At 36.0% G+C, this 22,523-nt stretch overlaps 1 protein-coding gene across 1 annotated transcript in view; it reads right to left on the bottom strand.

Annotated features, from left to right (window-relative positions):
* The window catches only part of LOC306874416 (partitioning defective 3 homolog B-like), a 163,411-nt gene extending 141,613 nt beyond the window's left edge, over window positions 1–21,798 (bottom strand). The window contains exons 1-2 of the mRNA XM_079424451.1: window positions 21,344–21,798; window positions 12,884–12,985 (exon numbers count right to left, since the gene is read on the bottom strand). Coding sequence (XP_079280577.1) covers window positions 12,884–12,985; window positions 21,344–21,460 — 219 coding nt within the window. The 5' untranslated portion in view covers window positions 21,461–21,798. The remainder of the gene's footprint in view (window positions 1–12,883; window positions 12,986–21,343) is intronic.
* Between the last annotated feature and the right edge of the window lie 725 nt (window positions 21,799–22,523).

The following is a 22,523-nucleotide window of genomic DNA, read 5'->3' as shown; positions in this document are numbered from 1 at the left end:
GAAACCGTGATACATATTTTCAGGATTCTTTGATGAATAAAAACTGCAAAAGAACAGCATTTTTACATCTCTATATTTACAATAGATATATTTTGTAAACACACACACACACACACACACATACATAATTTAATTACTTTATTAGTATTATTATATTATTATTATTGATGTACGGACAGATGGACGGACTGGCTTTTGATGGATCGATAGATGAACACATTTCAGAACAACTATATACTGACATCAGTAATAAACACTTTGCATACAAAATACAAAAATAAAGCGGTCTATCTCTGAAAGAAGTCCTGTTCCAATGCAATATATACATCACTAATAAAAGCTATTACTTTATGCTAAACCATGAGAGACAAACAATTACAATCCATCAAGGCTTTCAGACGTTCTCTGAGAAATAGGAGGTGACAGCATGTATCTGATAAGTGTGTGCTTCCAGCCCAGACGAACCACGTCTGTTTCAAGAGGGTTATTCAGACTCATTACTATCTCATCAAGAAAGGCCCATTCGTTAAGACAATTAATTAGAGTAGCGGACGCCTGTGGAAATTGATAATAATAATAATGAAGGGCGTGATGGCTGCTGATTGGTCGACGGGGCAGGGGCCCAGGTGCGGGTTTACGGTTTTTAATTGCAGTCGAGCATTTTGCACAATGTGTTTTATTAGTTTTATCCGCCGCGGTTGACTTGCTAACCTCTTCTGAAGTGGTGCGCGGGGAGCACTGATATGTGTGACTTGTCACTTATGTGAAGAGTTAGCAAATTATCAGAGAAGAGGATGAGCCGAGACTCGAGAAACGCTCTCAAGCTGTCAGTCAAGTGTTTCTGAGAGTGTGAGGCCTAATGAAGACGCCGTGGAGCTCCGCTGGCAGCCTGGAATTAACAGTTTAGAAAGGAAACTCAAGTGTAACGTCAGCACATTAATTAAAGCACTGGCGATTTTCTTTTACATATATAGTTATTAATATTAATGCATAAAATATACATTTATTTATTATTTATTTATTTTATAAATAAATAAAAAAAAACTATAAAATAAAATAAAAATGTTCCTCCTCAAAATAAAACTAAATAAATAAATAAAATAAAAATAATTATTACCAACATCATTATTGTTGTTAATAAAGTATGAATTCTAATAATTAAATAATTTTAAGCACCAATTAAAATTATTATTATTATTAAATAAAAATACAATAATATGAATGCACAAAATATAAATGTATTTTAATTTTACTAAAATATGTATTATTATAAATCAATAAATAAACAAACTAATCAATGCTTGAAATAAAAGTCTACATCAGTTGTCCGTGTGTACTATTTCTGACAATATGAAATAACTTTCATCACAGATGGTTTGGTCACTATAATAAATCAATCCATAATGATGCCATCTGTTCAGGAGTGACCACCCAAAAGAAAGAAAAGTTTAACACACAGCCTAGTTGTTAAACACGCTGTTCTCATCAGCGAAGCCTTAAGAAAGTGTCAAATGAAAAAGTCAGCAGAGACGAGCAAGACAAAAACTGACTGACACTTTGACGGTTTAAAGTGTGGAAGGTTATGGAATCATAAATGAGCAGAGAGTAAAGTCCCAATTCATCTCTTATTCATCTTCTCTGAGGTCTGCGGCGCAACCGATAAGACATAGCCTAGGAGGGAATGATGGGAAAAATTCCTTGTAACCTTTACAAAAGGGAAAATGTACCATGATATTACTCAGAAAATCATGTATATAATACTGAAAAACGTGATGGTACCTTTACAAAAGGGAAAATGTACCATGATATTACTCAGAAAATCATGTATATAATACTGAAAAACGTGATGGTACACTTAAAATTTATTTACTTAAAATTCTCAATATAAAATAAAATAATAAATTTAAAATTAAATTTAAAAAATTGTAATTTAAAAAATAAAATCTAAATAAAAAAATAATAAAATTAAATAAAAATATTAAATTAAATTAAAAATAAAATAAAATCTTATGCTATATAATCTATTGCTATCCTTTTAAAACAACTAAATATCCGAATCTGAATACAATACTTTTATTTAAAATGCCAATATCAGTGAGCAACCAATATTATGCCTATAATGTGCATTAGTAATCAAACAGTAAATCGTTATTACAATTTGAGACCAATCAATCAATCATAGTACTGGCACAGTACACTCTTTATAAGGAAATGCTGTTGCTACAACACACACGTTTAGCAATTGATGTAGTAAATTAGATAAACACAATTAACCAGCTGAAAGTTCCAAATGAAGTTTCCGATCCCAAGTAATGTTTGACTGAATGAATGTGAATATATCAGCAGCTGTTCTTTGAAAGAGGTCACTCTAAACGATGCATGTTTCATGTTTGGTGCTAATGATCTGATTAAACAGAAATATTCTTTAATGTGTGCATTCAAAAAGAAACTACTGGCAAAGGACAGCATGCTCTCATCAAAGCCTTTGTTCTCAGAGTCGAGAAACATTCCCCCAGTCTGGGAAATCAATGCTGGGAAGAGGATAGGGCAAAACACATGGAAATGAGAATGCATAATACATGGATGCCCAATGAGATCCGACCTGCATCACACTGCCGGATTCCTTTCTTCTGCTAATATTAGACGCCAAAACTAAAAGCAGCTCGTGCTCTTCTCTTAGAAATGCAAAGTGACAGCATCAGCCCACCCATCACAACTACAATGAATATTAATATTTAGTGTCAGGAGAAACTTTTGCAGTTTTAGCGGCGCACGGCGCACGCTACGCAAAACATCACTGTAAGTCTTGCTCATACTTAAGGGTTGGGAATTGAAACTACGGTATTAAACTTTGATACATAATCATAACACATGCGGTATCATATGCGCCACAGACATGACTAAAAATAGACGATAAACCATGTAAATATCAGAAATTGCACTACTGTTCACAAGTCTTGGGTCAGTAATATTTTACAATATTTTTGAGTATTAAGTCTCTTATTCTCACAAAGGCTGTATTTATTTGGTGAAAAATACAGTAAAAACAGTAATATTATGAAATAATATTACAATTTAAAATAACTGTTTACCATTTCAATATATTTTACAATGTAATTTATTTCTGTGTTAGAAATGCTGAATTTTCAGCATCATTACTCCAGTCTTCAGTGTCACATGATCCTTCAGAAATCTGATGCTTAAGAATTATTATTATTATTAGCATTATTATTAATATTCAAATAATCCTGAAAAGTATCATGTTTTCCACAAGTAATAGTAAATCTGAATTTTTAGCTTCATTACTGATCTTCAGTGTCACATTCAGTAATTATTATAATACACAAATTTATGCTCAAGAAATGATAATAATAATTAATAATAAAATGAATATTATTATTACACATTATATTTTTGAGGATTCTTTGAAGAATAGAAAGTTCAAGCATTTAACAGCATTTACTTGACATTAAATTTGTTTGTAACAACCTAAAAGTATTTTTTGATTAATTTGCATCCCAGCATAAATAAATAAAACACTTCCTGACCCCAAACTTTTGAACAGTAGTCTACTTTTTATCTAGAAACCAGAATATCATAGACCGAAAATACCCTTGCAAACAATAATTTAATGCTCTATAAACGACTTTGAACACCTTAGCGATATCAACAAAATGCACTGTAAAAAAAAAAGTTGAGCCAACTTCAAATTTTAAGGCAACCAGCTTCAGCAGATTTTTGAGTTTTTGTAGGAGATGCTCAGCTTTTTGTTGTATAAACTTAAAACAACAATTTGAGAAAACTCAAAAATCTGCTGAAGCTGGTTGCCTTAAAATTTTAAGTTGGCTCAACTGTTTTTTTTTTTTACAGTGTGGCTATAAACCACACATGGAACCTTTTCTGTGTTATGGCTGTTGCCATAAAAACAAATCAAAATTATGGTAATTCCAACGGGATGGGAACACAGCACAAGTCTGTCTGGGAACAAAAAAAAAAAGATATCTTGGCACATTACACAAAAAAAAAAAAAAAAAAAAAAAAAACATACAAAAGACATTAAAGAACTAACTTTAAAAGGTAAGGCCAAGATAATGGAATATGAAAAAATATAATAAATGAATAAAAAGTATCACAGATCATTGACCATCATATTTTCAGTGAATTGAAGTAATTCTACTCACTCCTGAATGCTTTATGTAGCTGAAACTGTGACTTTGTGTTTTGTTCATCAGTGAAAATGAGTTCCCACAGCTCTTTCCCCAGTTTCTGAATAGCCTTAATCAATCAAATTCTTCATGTATTATGAGATTTTTTTATTAGAATCATCCTTCTGCATTTGAAATGTAATCGAATGAACTCATATTAGCTGAATAGTGCTTAACTATGCCGGCAAATTGAGAAAACCGCAGTAGTTAAACGTTCAGCTCCAGCAATCAGCCTCTATTCAGCGAGCATGATCGCTCTCTCAATGACGACAGACGTGAAATGAAAAAAAGACTAAATTAGCTGGATGCCATGCTAACTATTGACTTGGCATGAATGCTGGCATGCTATATTTTTTAAATGTTTGTGGCCCCGAGTCACACTACATCTGCATATTAATTTGCAGTCTACAATTATGTCAATTACTCAGAAGTCGTTTATTGGGAATTAGCTTTTGAAATATGTGCTAATTAGCATGGCAAATTCATTAGGCCTATTTACGAGGTCCAAAACATCACAAGGATGACCATGAAAAATAAATAATCTAAGATAAGGGGGAAAAAATTGTTTATTTATAAATTCATCAGAAGTACGAGAGGTATCAAGGGTTGGTAGATTGCACAAAAACAAAGATCTGAATTACTGAAGTTAATTAAATCGATATAAACAGACATCCAACTGTCTTTTATCTCTTGCACACTCTTACTTCTTCTAATAGCTTATTTCATTGTTTTCAAGCTTTGAATCTACGATACGGAGTATTAGGTTTAAAAAAAATAAACTGCAATATATCACAGAAATGAGAAATGAGAAACATGTCTAGTTTAACAAGGAACGCTGACCATCCCAAAATACAACTGTTGCATAAAAAACTTTTTTATTGATTCTGTAACTTTATCATTAAAAAGGGGGAAAAAATGTGCACTACTGTTGAAAATTGTGGGGTCAGTAAGACTCTTGACAACCTTGACAGTAAAGATATTAATAATTATACAAAAGACTTCAAATATTTCAAATAAACACTGTTCTTTTGAACTTTCTATTCATCAAAGAATCATAAAAATACACATTATTGTTTATACAAAAATATATATATTACGCCGTTTTTTGATTAGCAATGTTTCTTGAGCAGCAAATCAACATAGAATGATTTCTGAAGGATCATGTGACCCTGAAAACTGGAGTAATGGTGCTGAAAATTCAGCTTTGCATCACAGAAATAAGTTTTAAACTGTAATCATATTTCACAATTATTCTTTATACTCTATTTGTTTATTTAAAAAAAAAAAAAAAAAACTTACCAACCACAAAACGGTAATGTTTATAAAAACTATTAATTCTGAATGACAAATTCAGTTCATACTAAAATTAACCACATATCTTATCACAAAAAAAAAGAAAAAAGTTCAAATACTGTATTAATTGGTATATAATTTAAATTTACTGTTATTCCAATACACCAAAGAATTAAAAAAGAAAAAAAACGTGACTCTCATCAAAACAAATCAGTATATAAATTTCAGTTCATCACGTAGCATCTTTGAAAATTCTCATTTGTTTCCATTAGAATCATACGACTGTTTCCAAATTATGATGGAAATTCCAATAGGAATCCTGCACTGAATCCATTTGGAGTTTTTCCAGACTAGGTGCTGAATAAAACCCTCCTCTCTAATGGCTGTTAACCTGCCCGTTCTGATGGGCTGCTATGACAGCACCGGCACACAGGGACAGGCCCATAATGCATCAGTGAGTGACATTGAGTGGAAGTGAATGATAGGGCTGTACAGGTAATGCGGATCTTGGGAAAGTAAAGTGCTCTGTTATCACAGGGTGTAGTAGGTGCTTTAGGTCATTATCAGTGACTCTGTAGAGCTCAGAGAAACTCACACACACATATACACACACATAATCACCATTCATCATCTGGAGTTGCTGATTATGGGCATTAGGCAAAGAGATGGGTGGCTGAACGCATGACGATAAGCTGGGAAAGGTGGGTGAGGAATCCTTTATGGTCAGTATGATAATGCAGGATATCAGGTATTATTGACATATTGGACTCCTTAACATTTGTCTTTGAAGCTGACAGCAGTTTAATGCATGCAGAATGAGGGTAGGAGTAATTACAGCCGAAACCGTAATCCATGAGGTGCCCTCAGAAGTGGTTCTAATACTAATTTATCAATTTATTAAATTTAAGAAATCAGCATTGATCACTCGCCAATGAACAAAAGTGAACAGGGATTATCTTTCATCTGTCTCAAAATATAACAGAAGCCTTTTTTTCATGTATTTCTGTTCATTTTCTGCTAAATAAATGTTTGTTTAAATGGAAAGTTACCCAAAAATGAGGTTCTGTGATCTATTCACTATGACGATTTCTTTTGTGGAGAACCATGGGAGCTATTTTTGCACCATGATCCATTCAATAAAAGGCAAAAATAACTAAAACAACGCTGCCCAAAGTAACCAAAGGTAGCCCGCAACTGTGCATTCCAAGTGTTATGAAGCAATACAGTATCTTTAGGTGATGAAAAAAAAAATTAAATAAGCCTGTGTGTTAAAAATTGAATTTAAATTTCTTTCATTTGCATATGTCGCACCGGGTTTAACATCAAAGACACTTTTTGACATCATTGTCATCAAACCAGTTGAAACATGTTTTGACGTGTCGTTGAGCTGAACTCGAGCACAGACAAGATTTGAGTGCGACAGAACAAAAAAAGGCTTGCAAATAATGGCTTGTACCTCACACAAAGCAATCAAAGGTGTATCTCCAACATTCGTGTACAACTGCCACAATTTGCTACGCTTCTGATGGTTTTTTGTTTAAATATGTTTCATTTTAGTTTTTTGTTCTCAGTTATGTACAGTACATTTGGGCTTTATGTTACATATTATGTGGTTATAGTGGTATTATTTTTTTGTATTTGTATTGCACAACACTCCATCTATTTTACAACCAAAGCTTGTGGAAAAGGCTTGTGATGAACTTTGATTCTACATGTAGCTTTCTCATTCCCACCTGTGTATTTATGGTGGCTGTCAGCGTATTATAACTAGGGTCGGGTATCGAGAACCGGTTCGCATTTTAATGTGATTTAAAACTATTTAAGTGCAGGAAGGGAAAGAACTTGCGTGCTGTTTGCGTGCAGTGCACATAATCTGAAGCAAGAGCACAGAGAACAGCGGTCCCGATGCGACCTGTGTCCGTTCTCGAACCGCTCCATCCATTTCCACTGCAGAAAAGGTCGTTTCCCGGGCCGGAACTGACTTCTCTTTCACATTTATCGACCAGTATGCACGAAATACGTCAGTATATCATCATAAACACAGCCGTTTTTCATCTTAAGTGAACATAAACAGTTGAGAAAGAAAACACATGCGTAACAGTTTTAGATCTGTGTGCGTTCAGTGTTAAAGAGACAGCCGTCTAATAAACGTGCTGCCTGTCATTAATGTTAATCAAAGAACAAAAGAAAATCATTAACTGACTGAATATCTTTTGTAAATTTAATGAGGATTAATCAATATTTTATTTATGAAAAGAAAACTATGCAGTGTTTTTAAACTTTTGGTTTCAATTTCAATGTACCTGATATTTGTACAGCTTTATATATTTATGCTATTGCTAATTGATTTGTTTGTTACTATTTTATTACTTACTGTTTACTTGTCTTTAACAATTTAATGTTTGAAATTTTTATTAGTCTAGTTGTTTTTCTGTGGTATTTTTTTGGTAAAACCATAGGCAAAAGACAGAATAAATTAGTTTGACATCTTTTTATCTTATTGGAATCGGAATTAGGAATCGATAAGAATCGGAATCGATAAGCAGAATCGGAACCGGAATCAGTAAAATTCAAACGATACCCAACCCTTATAACAGCTATAAAACAGATTTTTGTAGTTCAGCAGCCTCATGTCGTTCCAAACCCGTAAAACCTTTGTTCATCTTCAGAACACAAATTAATTATCACAAAAAGTATTCTCGTAGCTTCATAAAATTACGGTTGAACCAGTATTAATGTCATATAGACTGTTTTAACGACGTCCTAACTACCTTTATGGGCCTTCAATGTGTTAGTTGCATTGCTGTCTATGCAGGGTCAGAAAGCTCTCAGATTTCATCAAAAATATCGTAAAAGGAAAGTTCACCCAAAAATGAAAATTCTGTCATTAATTACTCACCGTCATGTCGTTCCAAACCTGTAAGATCTTCATTCATCTTCAGAAAAAAATTGAGATATTTCTGATGAAATCCACGAGCTTTCTGAACCTCCATAAACAGCAATGCAAATGAAATGTTCAAGGCCCAGAAAGGTTGTGAAGACATCGGTAAAATATGTGACATCAGTGGTTCAACCGTAATTTTCTGAAGCTACGAGAATTTTTTGTTTGCAAAGAAAACAAAAATAATGACTTTATTCAACAATTTCTTCTATTCCGTGTCAGTCTTCGACACATATTCTCGTAGCTTCATAAAATTACAGTTGAACCCCTGATGCTACATGGACTATTTTACCGATGTCTTCACCACCTTTCTGGGCCTTGAATGTGTCAGTTGCTTTGCTGTCTATTCAGGCTTAGAAAGCTCTCGGAATTCATCAAAAATATCTTCATTTGTGTTCCGAAGATGAACGAAGGTCTTATGGTTTGGAAAAACATGAGGGTGAGTAATTATTGATAGCATTTTAATTTTGGGGTGAACTAATTGTTTAACTTCCTTACTGAAACATACATTAAGTGTAATCCATAAAACCTAAATTGTTGTTACCATATTTTAAACATATTTGTTTGCAGTGCATTTTTATTTTTCACTTTCTTTTTAGTTTAAAGATTATGTTAGTTAAAGGTTCAATAGGAGATCTCGGAAAATGCTAACTTTAGCCTGATAGCACTGAAAGCGAACGTCCCACCCTCCCTGCAATCGCCGTCCAAAGCCACGCCCCCTGAACGCACATACGCTCAAAGAGCAGAATACCAGGGACAACATTAAATTACTACAATAGGCTACATCAACGGTTTTCAATTACAGTCCTCGCGCCCTCCCCGCTCTGCACAATTCATATGTATATCTTATCACGTCCGACGGTTGTTCTGTTCGACCGTAAGTTATTAAGTGCCTGCGAAGTGGACATCACCAGATATGATTCCAGTTCAACGTGTATATTCCATACAAAGGGCATTAAAGTGTGCAAGACGTGAATTTAAATTGTATTTATTTACAGAGGTATATTATGTCACACTTCTCTAGTAAGTTTCATCTGTGTGTGAAGATGCTGCGCAGCATAAATCCGAGAATGAATGTTTCGAAGTGAAATAAACTTCAATGGATTTTCCCTGCTCAGGGAGTAGGAAGCAATGAACACTGTGTAGGGAGCATGTCAATCGGAACACAGTTCATGCACGTAGCTCTCTTCTAACGAGCTGGTTATCTGAATCAGGTGTGTTAAAGCGAGAAATGCAAAATATGCAGAGCGGGGGGCGTGAGGACAGGAATTGGGAACCGCTGGGCTACAACATGTGTCATTCACCGGTGAGAAAACTTTATAGCACAGTTAGTAAAAGTACCACAATACCAGGAAGGAAGATTGGGTTGTTAATGTTTGCCTGCCATTCTCGCTCTGTCTGCACAGTGTGCGTGAATGCGCTGATGACGTATCGTGTCTGCGCGAACAGGGTGAGCAGAGGTATGCAAATACATACATTGACAGGCAGGTAGGAAAGCCAATTAAAACGCTCGGACCAAGCGTTTTGATTGGACGAACATTTCTTGGTCCAACACCTTCCACAGAATATATAAATACAGATAAATACATTTAGACCACTTCACTTAATGATTGCTATCAGGATGTGAAGAGACTTTCAACCAGAATAACAAAAAATATTTCTGAAGACAATCACCTATAGCACCTTTAACTCATTTTGTATTCCACTGGAAAAAGAAAGAAAGTCGTACACTATCAGATTTGTTCTGACATGAAGGCAAATCAAAAATGATGATCATTTTTGGAATAACTCTCTCTTTCCAACATCTACCCACACAAGCAGACACCCAAAGATCATCATAATCAACCCAAAATGAATGCAAGTTCATAACACCACCACAAAAACAGAATATTAAATCTAAAAGAGAAGAACTAGAGTGATTAAGTGTTTAACTGACTAAAGGAAACAGTGAGGCAAGTCCTCCCAGCATGACCTCTCCGTCTCCCAGAGTCCACCGGGGCCCCGTCTACAGCAACTCCACGCATTAACGTCATTCATCATCCCACACTGAATATTCATGGGCAGGGCCTGGGGGTCAAGCCAAGCGCATCACTTCCTGCTGGGGGTTAATGGGCATCAGAGCAGGGGTGGGGCCCTAATCTGATTCCATCGCCATGGCAACTTCACCCTAATCAACCTCTGTAGGAGGTGAAGAACGGTCTAATGAAGATGCTGTGACTCCCTCGCACTGGCTTTGTATTAAAGTTGATTAGCATGCGCTACATACGGTGAGACCTCATATCGGTGGAATGTTTCCAAAGGATGATAAAGATTATTATAACGGAGACGAAAGCCGCTTGACTGCATAATGGGCAATAATGGGCCCGGTCAGAGTGAAAAATGGGTTCGCAAGAATGGTTTTTCAGTCTAAATGGAAGGAAAACACTTTCAGGAAGAAAAAGAAAAATGCGTTTAGACTGCAATATCTTGCAGGAATCAATAGCAGCGAGTTAAAGAGTAAAAAGTTTTCCTCATTTCCTATTCAGCCCAAATTTCATGCCAGAAAGTTTGCCAATAAGCTGTTTTATTGGAGTCAAAACGGCTCTGTTCCAAAACTAAGTGGGCTGCTTATCTAGACAGCAATTTTAGGCATCAAAATGCTCTTGATGCAAAGAGTGATGTAAACAAGATGAAAGAAAATGACACTTACACTTTATTTTAAGGTGTCCTTGTTACAGTGTAATTATACATTTAAGTACTAATAATTAACTACATGTACTATATGGTTAGGGTTACTTGCATGTAATTATGCATAATTAATTGTTATTAGTACACGTAACGTGTAAAAAGGACACCTTAAAATAAAGTGTTACCAAAATTAATAATGCAAGCATCACTTTTGCTGTATTAAAGTATTAAACTTCAGCACATAACTAGTCCAGCAGCACCACCTGTGCTACAGCCGTGAAGGACACTTCAAATCAGAGGTGGTGTATTTTAATTACTTTTTGTAAATGATCCAAATGATCGCCTGGTGGACAACAAAATTCCCTGCCTTAGATTGAACAAGGCAACTTACAAGGTAACGACTAAATAGAAACTACCCAGAACACCCAAACAACTCCACAGTAATATGCTTAAAAAACACTCAATGGCATAACAACTCCAATGTATTTTCATAAATATTAAATGACCAGAATCTCTCCTCTAATACACAAACATGCTCAATTTTCATGCATCTTCATGTGTCAACATCTGCAAATCTATAATTGTAATTTATATCCATATCACAACAATAGCACACAGACCATATGAACAAAACAATGAATAAATCAGAAAGCAACTCGCAGTAAAATATCATTTTTCCATATCTCTAATAGCTAAACCGTTGAATTCTGCCACCAACGTCTTCATCAGAATAATAATTTAATTCCTAATAAAACGAACCAGTTTTAAAATCTCAAAAATGTGAAAAACTCAAATGAAAGAAGTGGCTTAATAATTATAAGCTGCTTTGACTACCATATGAATATTTTATTAGTAATTATTCAACCCCTGCTGAGAAAGAATTCCTCATTTGTATGCATCTAGACATATTACTATGCTTATTATTCAAATTTAAGAGAGTTTATGCTATGCAAAGCAGACATTTATGACACAAATTGCATGAATATTAACATTAGTATTAATCAAAAACATTAATATTAAGCATGGCAGACATAGTTATTCAACAAGTTAGCTAACAAAAGCTCCTAAAATAGTCATGATGTCATTGGGGTGTACACCAATCCGCTCAAGGCAGGGAGGGCAGGCTAAACAAGTCCCAACTAAATGTCTGAAGTAACTTGCTTTGCTAGTTCCCCCTTCTTCTAGATGTAGAACTGCGTTTATGAATGTCCAGGCAGCTCAAAAAAACTTGGCAGACTGTAAATATATCGCAGTAGCTTTGACAAGTCACATGACAGAAAGTAGTGCTGTGATTGGCTTACTACTCTCAATGTGATAATGCCCACCAATCATGCTCACAGCTGGTCCGCAAATCTGCAAGAACAAGCCAAACTGGAAAGAACAGGTGAACTAGTTATAGACTAAACAACTCACCCTCCGACAGCATCACATTTGGCCACATCCAAATACTAATTAACTCTAAATGCCACAAAATCTGATCTTTGAGTGAGAGGTGAGGTACACCATCAGGATACCTGCATTGTTTACTGACAAAAGACTGAACATGGAAACTGTGTAAACATCAAATTCAAAAGAAAACTGAATTTACAATGACCTCAAACTCACAGAGGGAGCTCAATTCAGAAGTCCACTGCTATAAACAATCAATGTGCTTTGTCAAACGTAACAGCATTCAAACATACCGTACATTTTAGTGACAAACAAGCTAGATAATATTCACAGAACCAACCTCTCGATCCAGCTCTAGTGTTTGTGTACAAGTACCACGGTTTCTTACCTTGTCTTTGTCCTCCACCAGGTCTGTCAGCATGTCATCTGGGTCCAGGATCCCCCCGTCCACATACTCCACATGGAGCATCCGCACCAGGAATTCCCCATCCTGTTGAAAACAATAGGTCCATTAGAAGTGCCCCGTTCAACAACAATACGAGTCTAATCATAAGTTTGGAAGTTTTAGATAGACAACATAGTAGAAATCTAATTTCTTAAATCAAAAGATGTACAAATATATTAGCAGATAGAGATTACATCGCATTATATGTAAATTTTTCATTATTACACAACTAGTTCTGAAATTGGATTGGATTAGCTACAGAATAATTGTTATTCATTATATTTACTAATCAGATTATTAACATCATGTCATTGCTGTCGCCACTTTACCTCAGTTGAAAATCACTGTAACACACTGTTTAATATCTCACTTTCTTTGAGAACTACTTAAGATAATATGCAAAACACAACAGCATTTGTTTGCCCTGGTTTGACATGCCAGAGGCAAGCTAGCTGAGGCAGCTCATTTGTTTTGCCCTTTAGTCATGATTAGGAAACAATAGCAGCTTTAATGAACGTCCATGAATGTATGGAAACTAAGGAAGCGATGACAATTAAAGGTGTGAGTTTCCTGTTGCTCAATCCTACAGCATATTAATACTGTTACAGCACAGATTCACAGAGCTCATAGAATCACAGAATCAGGCAATAAACTATGACTGGCTGTGCTAAATTATGAATATGCTAATGATTAAAGCGTGTTTTTCTATTATTCACTGTACACTGTGGCCTAGAGTGCCTTATTGCTTTTATAAGGCCAGGTACATCAAAGCAAGAAATCTTGTCAAAAGTTGAGATAAATCACTACTGTTAGTTTGTTGAGCATCAGATCAGCATATTAGTGTGATTTCTGAAGCATCGTGTGACACTGAAGACTGGAGTAATGATGCTGAAATTTCAGCTTTGATCACTGGAATAAATTACATTTTTAGATATATTGAAATAGAAATCTGTTATTTGAAATTGTAATAATCAGTGCTTGAAGTGGAAAAAAAGAAGTGCCGGTACAGTGTGTCCCGCCTGGGCAGTGTGATTTACATAATTACTATATAATTTGTAATCATATATGGGATCATATAGCCTAATCACCCAGACCCTGACGATTTTACTGGGAGTACCGGCAACGTGTCAGAAGTGCCTGTACGCACAAAAAAGTGTAGATCTGCACTCTAAAGGCTAAAATATAGAAGTGCCAGTACCTCGTACCGGTGCGTACCAGCCCACTTCAAGCACTGGTAATAATATTTCACAAAACAGATCAAACGACTGTGATGAATTTATTCTTTTGACCCTGAGAAGACAACAGGATGAGATGGGTTACAGGTTGACAGAGAACTTGAAAATTTACGGTGGAAACGCATACTTACACATGCAATCAGATAAGATAAGATAAGTCCTGAGTTTTCATAGTTTGAATATCATCAGCTCATTACCAAACAAACCCGCAGAACGACTTTCCTACTAAGGTTCAGGGAGAAAACAACACTACAATGGTCTGAGAGAACGTGTTTGGCTGGTAACGCATGACAACAGATTGAGGTCAACGCCTTTCAGTAGAAACCTCAATGAAACTGTTAACACACAGGACAATAATTCCTACAATCATCATCTTGTCATGTTTAATATTAAACAGAGGTCAACATTGCAGTTCGATACAAACAATGAAAGTCATTTTCAATGAAAATCTTCGTAAAAACAGCATTAAATTATTTATTTTTGTGAATTTCAGTATAAAATCTAGAAGTAGCTCAGTCAAAACTGTGTGAATGATCTTTGATCATCGTGGGGGCATCAAACAAACTGTGTATAGTTTAGGGCTGTCTAAAAAAATTCGAATTTCGAATATTCGTCGAATTTAAAATAAAAATCCACATTTGAATGCAAAACGTTGCATTCAAATTTTAGTTGTGCGTTAGGCAGCCTTATCAGTGGTGCACGAGATGCGATGAAGATGAAGGTAGGTGTCATTGCATTTTAATGCTTTTTTTTAGCCTATCCAGTTGAAACCCCTGGATACATTGTTCATTCAAAATATTGCAGAAAAAGAGAACATCAATGCGGAGATGATGTTGTTTACGTCACACAGAATGCATATTTTGTGCATTTTCTAGAGGGACATCTATCCCCGTCGATCTATCACTCGCGTCTCGCAAAAGAGAGTCGGATATTTAGAAAGCCATAAAATTGTTGTAAGTTCAAAACATGTCTCAAAACTTTATGGCGGGACAGGTCTCTCCCCATTCCACTGCATCTCATGTTTTTAAATGAAAAAGTAATGATACTCTTTGTGATTGGTTTTCCGTGCTTTGTATTAAGCCGTGTATACATGATGCTGTTTTGTTTCTCTTTTCTGTGCATTAAAGCTAAAAGCTTTTTTTCCACTAACTGAAATTATGCCTTTTAATTTGAATATAAATTAAATATAAAATTTTGTTTTTCAGCCATTTTGACAGCCCTAGTAATAATTTAATATCAAATTTAGTAATATTTTGCACCAAAACTGTATAAAGTCATAGCTTCCATGGAGTTACATTAATGCAAATGAAAAACCTCATAAAATATCTAATAACGTATTTGTAGAATGTTTGAGTATTTAAAGTGTGTCCTGTCCTGTCGCTGTCATTCTGTCGCACTGTGGAGCTACTGTCACTAAAACAAATTTGTCGTATGTGCAAACATACCTGGCAATAAAGCTAATTCTGATTCTGATTAGGAATGCAACGCTGTCAGATTACCTCATATCTCATTCACCAGTGATAAAACATTACAGTACAAAATGCAAAATATTACAATAATAGCGCCTTTCATTCTCGCTGGTGGCGTATCATGTCTGCGCAAACAGGGTGTGCAGAGGTATGCAAATACATACGCTGAGGACCGAGGGATATGATTGGATGAACATTAAGGTCCTGCGCCTTCCACAGACCATTTCACTTAACTTAAGTGATTGCTATCGGGATATGAAGAGACTTTCAAGCAGCATAAAAAAAAAAAAAAAAATCACCTACCCTGTCTTTAAGAATACATGTTTCTGCACCATTTCGGTGTGTCTGATCAACCAAATAAATCTGCGGCACTGTTCACATGACCCATTTGTTAAAATGTACAAGAGGTTCATATTGCTTCAATTAAAGCATAAGTTTCTGTTTGCACAGACATGCATTTATTCTGCAGAAGTCCAAAAGAAAACCAACGCTCTATCAAAACCAATCCAAAGCCTCTATATTTGTTCATAAAAGCAGCTTCAATCCTCCAAAAGTGACTCTCAATTCAACCCAGATTAACACACACTGATATTTTTTTGTAAAGGCGATTTCTCCGCCTCAGTCCCAACAGGAAGCAGCAGTCTACATCCACCCTGCTGCTGTGGAAAAGTGTTCAAGCTGTTTAGGCAGATATGTCTGCTGGGACTGTTTTCAGCTTCACAAAGCCATCTGAGCAACATTTGCTGCGGAAGAACAACACACCTGGTGCTTTTTAGACACACCAGCTCTCATAACACTGGAAGAACCATTCAGATATTTAAACAAGACACATGGTTCGACAGCTGAGGTGCAAGCTTCCCACAGCAATAACTGGAAATATTAATACAGACTCATTAGTAAAATTACATTATGCCAGTGGCATGGAAACATGGATGTGTGTAGCTATGAATAAGTTTTATGCTTTCTTGTTTTTCTACCACAAATCCTGTGAAACACCATGGAAAAATACAAGATCCAATTACCTGTGCATTAAACAGCAGGAAGTTCTGAGAAATTGTTTGGTCTCAAATGTAAAACACAACCAGTAATCAGACTCTCCATCTATGCAAACATGCACTAATTGTGAATGATTCCTTACAGCTACAATCTTTAATTAGTGTTTTTTTAGCTAAGGCAAGCGTATTATGATTACTATTGTGTATACTGGGGGTTAATGATCTGAACAAACCCCTAATGCAAAGTAGTAAATGTCAGCATATATAACTCATCTGGCATGGCTGGTGCTACAATACCTGAAATCAGTTGAGAACAGGTGTGCAATGCAGATTTTTTTGATAAAACGACCCAAAGACTTACATTTTGCAATCATGGTATGCACAGTGGCATTTTGACCTTGCAGTCATTAATCAATCATGGCTGAACTGTCTTAACAACATTTGCAAACAATTTTACCTTCATAATCTGACGTAATCCCCAAAAAACTAGATTATTCAACAAGAAAAAATAAAAGACTGGATGGTGAAAAGTGAGTGAATGGAGGAGTGACTGGAGCAGAGGGGTTGAAAATAGGAGACGGTTTGGGTTTAGTTTAAGATTCTTTATGTAACAAAAAACATTTCAGAAGTGGAGCAATTCTGATGAGAGATTTTTTTAAACATGCACAGATTAACCGTGGACAACAATACCAGTAAAATGTGTTAAGAATTTAAATAGGGTCCATTTTAAAGGAATAGTTAACCCAAAAATGAAAATTTGCTGAAAATTGACTCGCTCACCTCCGTCCATCTGAGATATAGATGAGTTTGTTCTTCATCGAAACAGATTTGGCATTACATACTAAAAATGTTGCATTACATCACTTGCTCACCAATGGAATGAATGGGTGCCGTCAGAATTAGAGTCCAAACAGCTGATAAAAACATCACAATAATCCACACCACTCCAGTCCAGCAATTAACATCCTGAGAAGTAAAAAAAAAGCTGCATGTTTCTAAGAAAAAAAAAATCCATCAAGATGATTTCAAAATATCTCAAGGGCCCCAAAATAACCTTAGACCCCAGAGGGTTAAACCGTCACTTCCACCGCAAGTCCATAATCCATAATAACATTTCCTTCAGTGAAAAAGTGCATCCCCTGTTGTCCTCTCATATCACAATCCACCAACATATTTGTGATCAAATGTTTGATCTCTGCATATTTTTCCTCTGATTCAGAAGTGTCAGTGATTGATTTGATTCTTGCAATCACATAGCTTTTCACTTCACAAGATGTTAGTTGATGAAATGGTGTTGTGTGGCTTACTAATGAATTATTGTGATGTTTTTTATCAGCAGTTTGGGCTCTCATTCTGACGGCACCCATTCACTGCAAAGGATCTGAGTACTGTACAAAGTACTGTAATGCTACATCTCTGCAAATATGTTCAGATGAAGAAACAAACTCATCTACATCTTCGATGACCTGATGTTGTGTACATTTTCAGCCAATTTAAATTTTTTGGGTGAACTACTCATTTTAAGCATATGCATAGGAACAGTCCTAGGACTTGCATACCCATTGTGACAGAGCAATTTGTCGTAGTGATGGCTGCTGACGCTGATGGCTTTGTGCTCTTGGAAGTGTGCCATGTGTAGTGATCTCAACAGCGCTGCCTGCCAAGTCAGCTCTCCAACCATCCTCAGAGGTTAGCAGCGGCCCGACAGAGCCCAGCTATGGCAGGATAATAAAGCAGTTTTCCTCTGCTGTCAGTGAGGTAATCTCAACCAGACCATAAGACATTGCTGGATACGTGAATATTATTGAGTGGGACGTATAGTTTTCTTTCACTGTTTTCTTATAGGACTGGCTGTGGGGAGCAGACAGACTACTAACTGTATTTTCAGAAGCATAACAGTGGCTCAGCAGGTTGAATAATGTGGATTTACCAGTAACAAGATATATTTTCCAACAGGTAGCAAGCAGTGGAGTATGACAAAACACACTTACACTATGTACAGACTTCTCCAAACTTAGTCTAACATCCATGAAACCAAATTGTACTTTTTTGACTTTAAAACTACAGTCTGTAACTTTTTTGTGTTCAAAATTTATGTAATAAGCAAGTACACCATGAATCCATTTTCCAAACAGTTTTTGGCTTGTCCTGAATCCCTACAGTACATAAGTGTTTATATTCTGACTATTTTAGACTGGTTCGGGTAGGTACCGCTGCGGAGTAGCCCAGTGCCTGTGTGATTCGTCATAGACATAAACAGAGAGAAGTAGCTCCGGCTACAATGTTCTTCTGCAAGACCCACACAGTTCTGTTTATTAAACCGCCAGAGCGCCAAAAGTTATGCATTGCAGCTTTAAATAAATACAGCCTTGGTGAGCATAAGAGACTTCTTTCAAAAACATAAAAAACCTACAATTGTCATTAGCCAGCGATTATAATATCATTTGAACACAAAATATGCATATTTGGGTTGGATCGCTTAAAAATGAGGATTAGGACTACCTTGAATGCCATTGCGTCCATTGCATGCACACAACACAAAATTTGATCACTGATTACAATGCACAACTACTGCAAAAAAAACAGAACTGCACTGTAAAAAATGAATCCGTAAAATAACAGAAAACGTACTGTCAGCTCATTACACACAACATTACCCATTAATTTTACGGACATTTCTGTTTACTCGAAAACACAATGCAATGAAGTGTAAAATAAAAAATTCTGTAAAACATCTGTAAAATATAAATTCCTTCAAATTATACAGTATATTGTGTCCTATTTTTATTTTAGATTGTGGAGTAGATCTAAACGTGCAGCTTAAATCATAATTGTGCAGCCTTGAAACTTATTCAAATAAACATGCAGCTAAATTCCCAAAATGGGACCCTGGCCTTGATTAATAAAACATAATGTAATTGCATTGTTGACATCATTGTAAATTGGCCATACCGTAAACTAATAACAGCTCATATCTCAAAGTAAATGTAAAATTAAACATCAATCCATAGCAGAGTCACATTTACATCTCAAAATGTAAAACTAACATCAACACAAATTGCCCATTTGTTATGTGAATACGCACAAGGTCTAATCAAGGAGAACTGCATCACGGATGCACGGCTATCATAGATGAAGGGCTCAATACTTCAGTGACGCATGAGACCCGAGAGGTGGGTTGACAGAATAGATAAAGCGCCCACGTCTACCCCAGCACGCCTGGCACCGTCCCATCCCATCCGCCTGAGCCAATCTCAGCCGATAACGTCCATCAGTCAGGCATACTAAAACCTCCCATAAAGCCAGCCATCTCAGCCCGAGAGTGCAGGCCAAACTAATCAAACACAGCCTGCCACCTGCATTTGGAGATAGGGAGCGATTAATGACACGGCTGTATTCGTCACATAAGCCCCTCTTTATTCCAACTGGCATTTAGTGCCGAAGCTGGACAAAAGGATGAGAATAGTTAACAGTGACCAAGCATTGCAGAATTAAACAGACCTGGTGCTCACTGAGGACTAATGTAAGTATGTGTCGATATCAAAGAGCCCCTCTATAGTGGAATATAGTTGGGACTAAATGAATGATGATAGGAAGAATTACAACATCCGAGTAGAAGATCTGAAAAATTATTATTAAGAAGCAATATTTAACCCATTATAACTGTACTTATGGAGACATTATAAAATGTAAAAAATTAATGCAATGCATCACCTTTTACATTCTCAATCTGATCAATAATGGCTGTTGCTTATAAAATCAAATGCTACAAAATAACAATAACGCACAAGACATAAGCATACAATAAATACTCTACTAGAACCAATTTAAGTTGTTTTTGTTTTTTTCGAAGTTGTAAATAAAACAAAGATCTCTGGAGTACATTTTACAAGAATGACTATTTCTGTCTTTGCACTTCAAAATTTCATATTTAATTCAATTTTACTTCCTGTTTCTTTGTAATTATTTCTGAAATGTATAGCAATTTCTAAGTGAAAATGGTTTTAAAGGAAATCTTGCACCAAATAGTTTTTTCTGTGCACATAATCTTACTTTTTTATTACTTCTGAGTTGACCTCAACACAAGAGACCTACTGTAATATTATATATATAGCTTGGTGGGTGTGTGTGTGTGTGTGTGTGTGTGTGTTCAAACTGTAATAAATTCTCACCAAAAGTGAAGGTAACAGAGGTTAATTCAGAACCCAATTCCCCAGACATCTATTGTACAGTCTTAAAGATCATATTTGCATTTTTGAGGCACAGAACAAAACGTTTATCCCAGTATCAGATTGCAGGAATGTCTAGAGATAATGAATATTCAAAACAATAATCAGAAATCTGAAAAATGTCAGCGTTGACAGCTCGAGATCACGTGATCTGAGCATGAGGGCACACCCGGTTCCCAATCGTACTACACTGAAGGCTTACGTTTAATATTAACGAGCCTAGGAACGTCGTGCGTAATATTGATGAGCGTCGCTTTCCTCTGAGCAGCGTCAAGTACGGACTAATTAATATTCATGAACCAGGCCTTCGTCATAGTACGATTCGCCACCCGGTAAACAGGTGTAGTTTTTTCACTAATTCTAATCACATATCTCAACTGGTGATATTTACACAATCCGTAGCGAATAATAGAATTTATAAATAACTATTTAACTGTTTGTCTCATCAAATACGAACTTAAAAACAGCACGTTACCTGTTCAACAATCTTCTTGTATCTTTGAGTGGCTTGATCGATCAGATCCCGCACCAACCAACCGTCTTTACACGGGACGACAATCCTCGTTTCCCCGAAATTAACCGTCACTTTCATCTTAACTGCGGTCGTAGTTTGTTTACAGCAGAGTTTCTCTTAAAGCGAGCGCTGAAGAGACCACAGGTGTCATTGGTCAACTGTTACAGGTGGTCTTCTTTCTCTCTAAAGTGCTAGAAAAGTGTCCAGTAAACCAATATTAAGTCCATGAACGCAATAGTCGTCCAGGAATCATCCACACCGGAATCTGAACAGAGAGTTGAACTGTCCTGGACGACAGAGAAAAGTCTCGATAGATAGGTTTCTCCCGAGTGCGCGCGCCCGCTGAGGTCCAGAGTGAAACCGGAAGCAGAAATACTCGTGAATGACTCTGACCGCTTCATGAAGCTACCTGTACTGTCCGCATGAATCATTACATCATTAAAGGAAGATGTGCTTTCACTGAATAAGTTCTAAAGATAGAGAAACTCACATATTCTACAAGAATAAAGTAAAAATAGAGCTTCTCCTTAAGTTACAGTAAACTCTAATGCCATATTTGCAAAATATGGCATATTCAAAATATCCATAAATATCAATATTATATAGTATGTGACATTTGGAGGATGGATGGATGGATATTGTAGCAGAGACTTTATACCTGTGCAGAAACTGATTATTAAATGTTAAGCTCTGACAAATGTTCATTGCATGGAGTAATAAGTTTATTGACTAGGTTGTGCATTTAAATTGCATGTGAAATTCATCTATATTAAGGAAGAAAATCTTGTTTTAACCTCTGTCAATGTAGTTTCACTCACATCCACTGTTATAACAAACACAGTTTCCAAAACTGTAAGTTAGACTCTAGACTTCCTGTTTGAAACATTAGTTCACAGTCCCGAGGCTCTGCTTTGCAGCTATATTTCAATGACAATGGGCTATTCTCAGAGGACTATATCGTGTGTCCCTTTCGTCAGGTGTTTCATTGACCCAGTTATACTATCAACCTCCATCTACACCCTCCCTGCCCTCTCATCACCCATCTACATGAAGATAGCAATGCGACAGCTTTATTCTTCACACAGATTGAATAAATATAGCATTCATGTACTTTAATTAGTTCAGATTAATTATGCACAAG

The sequence above is a fragment of the Barbus barbus genome (assembly GCF_936440315.1).
Source record: "Barbus barbus genome assembly, chromosome: 8".
NCBI lineage: Eukaryota > Metazoa > Chordata > Actinopteri > Cypriniformes > Cyprinidae > Barbus > Barbus barbus.
The sequence above is the reverse complement of the archived record's forward strand: the minus strand, read 5'-3'. Positions and strand labels throughout refer to the sequence as shown.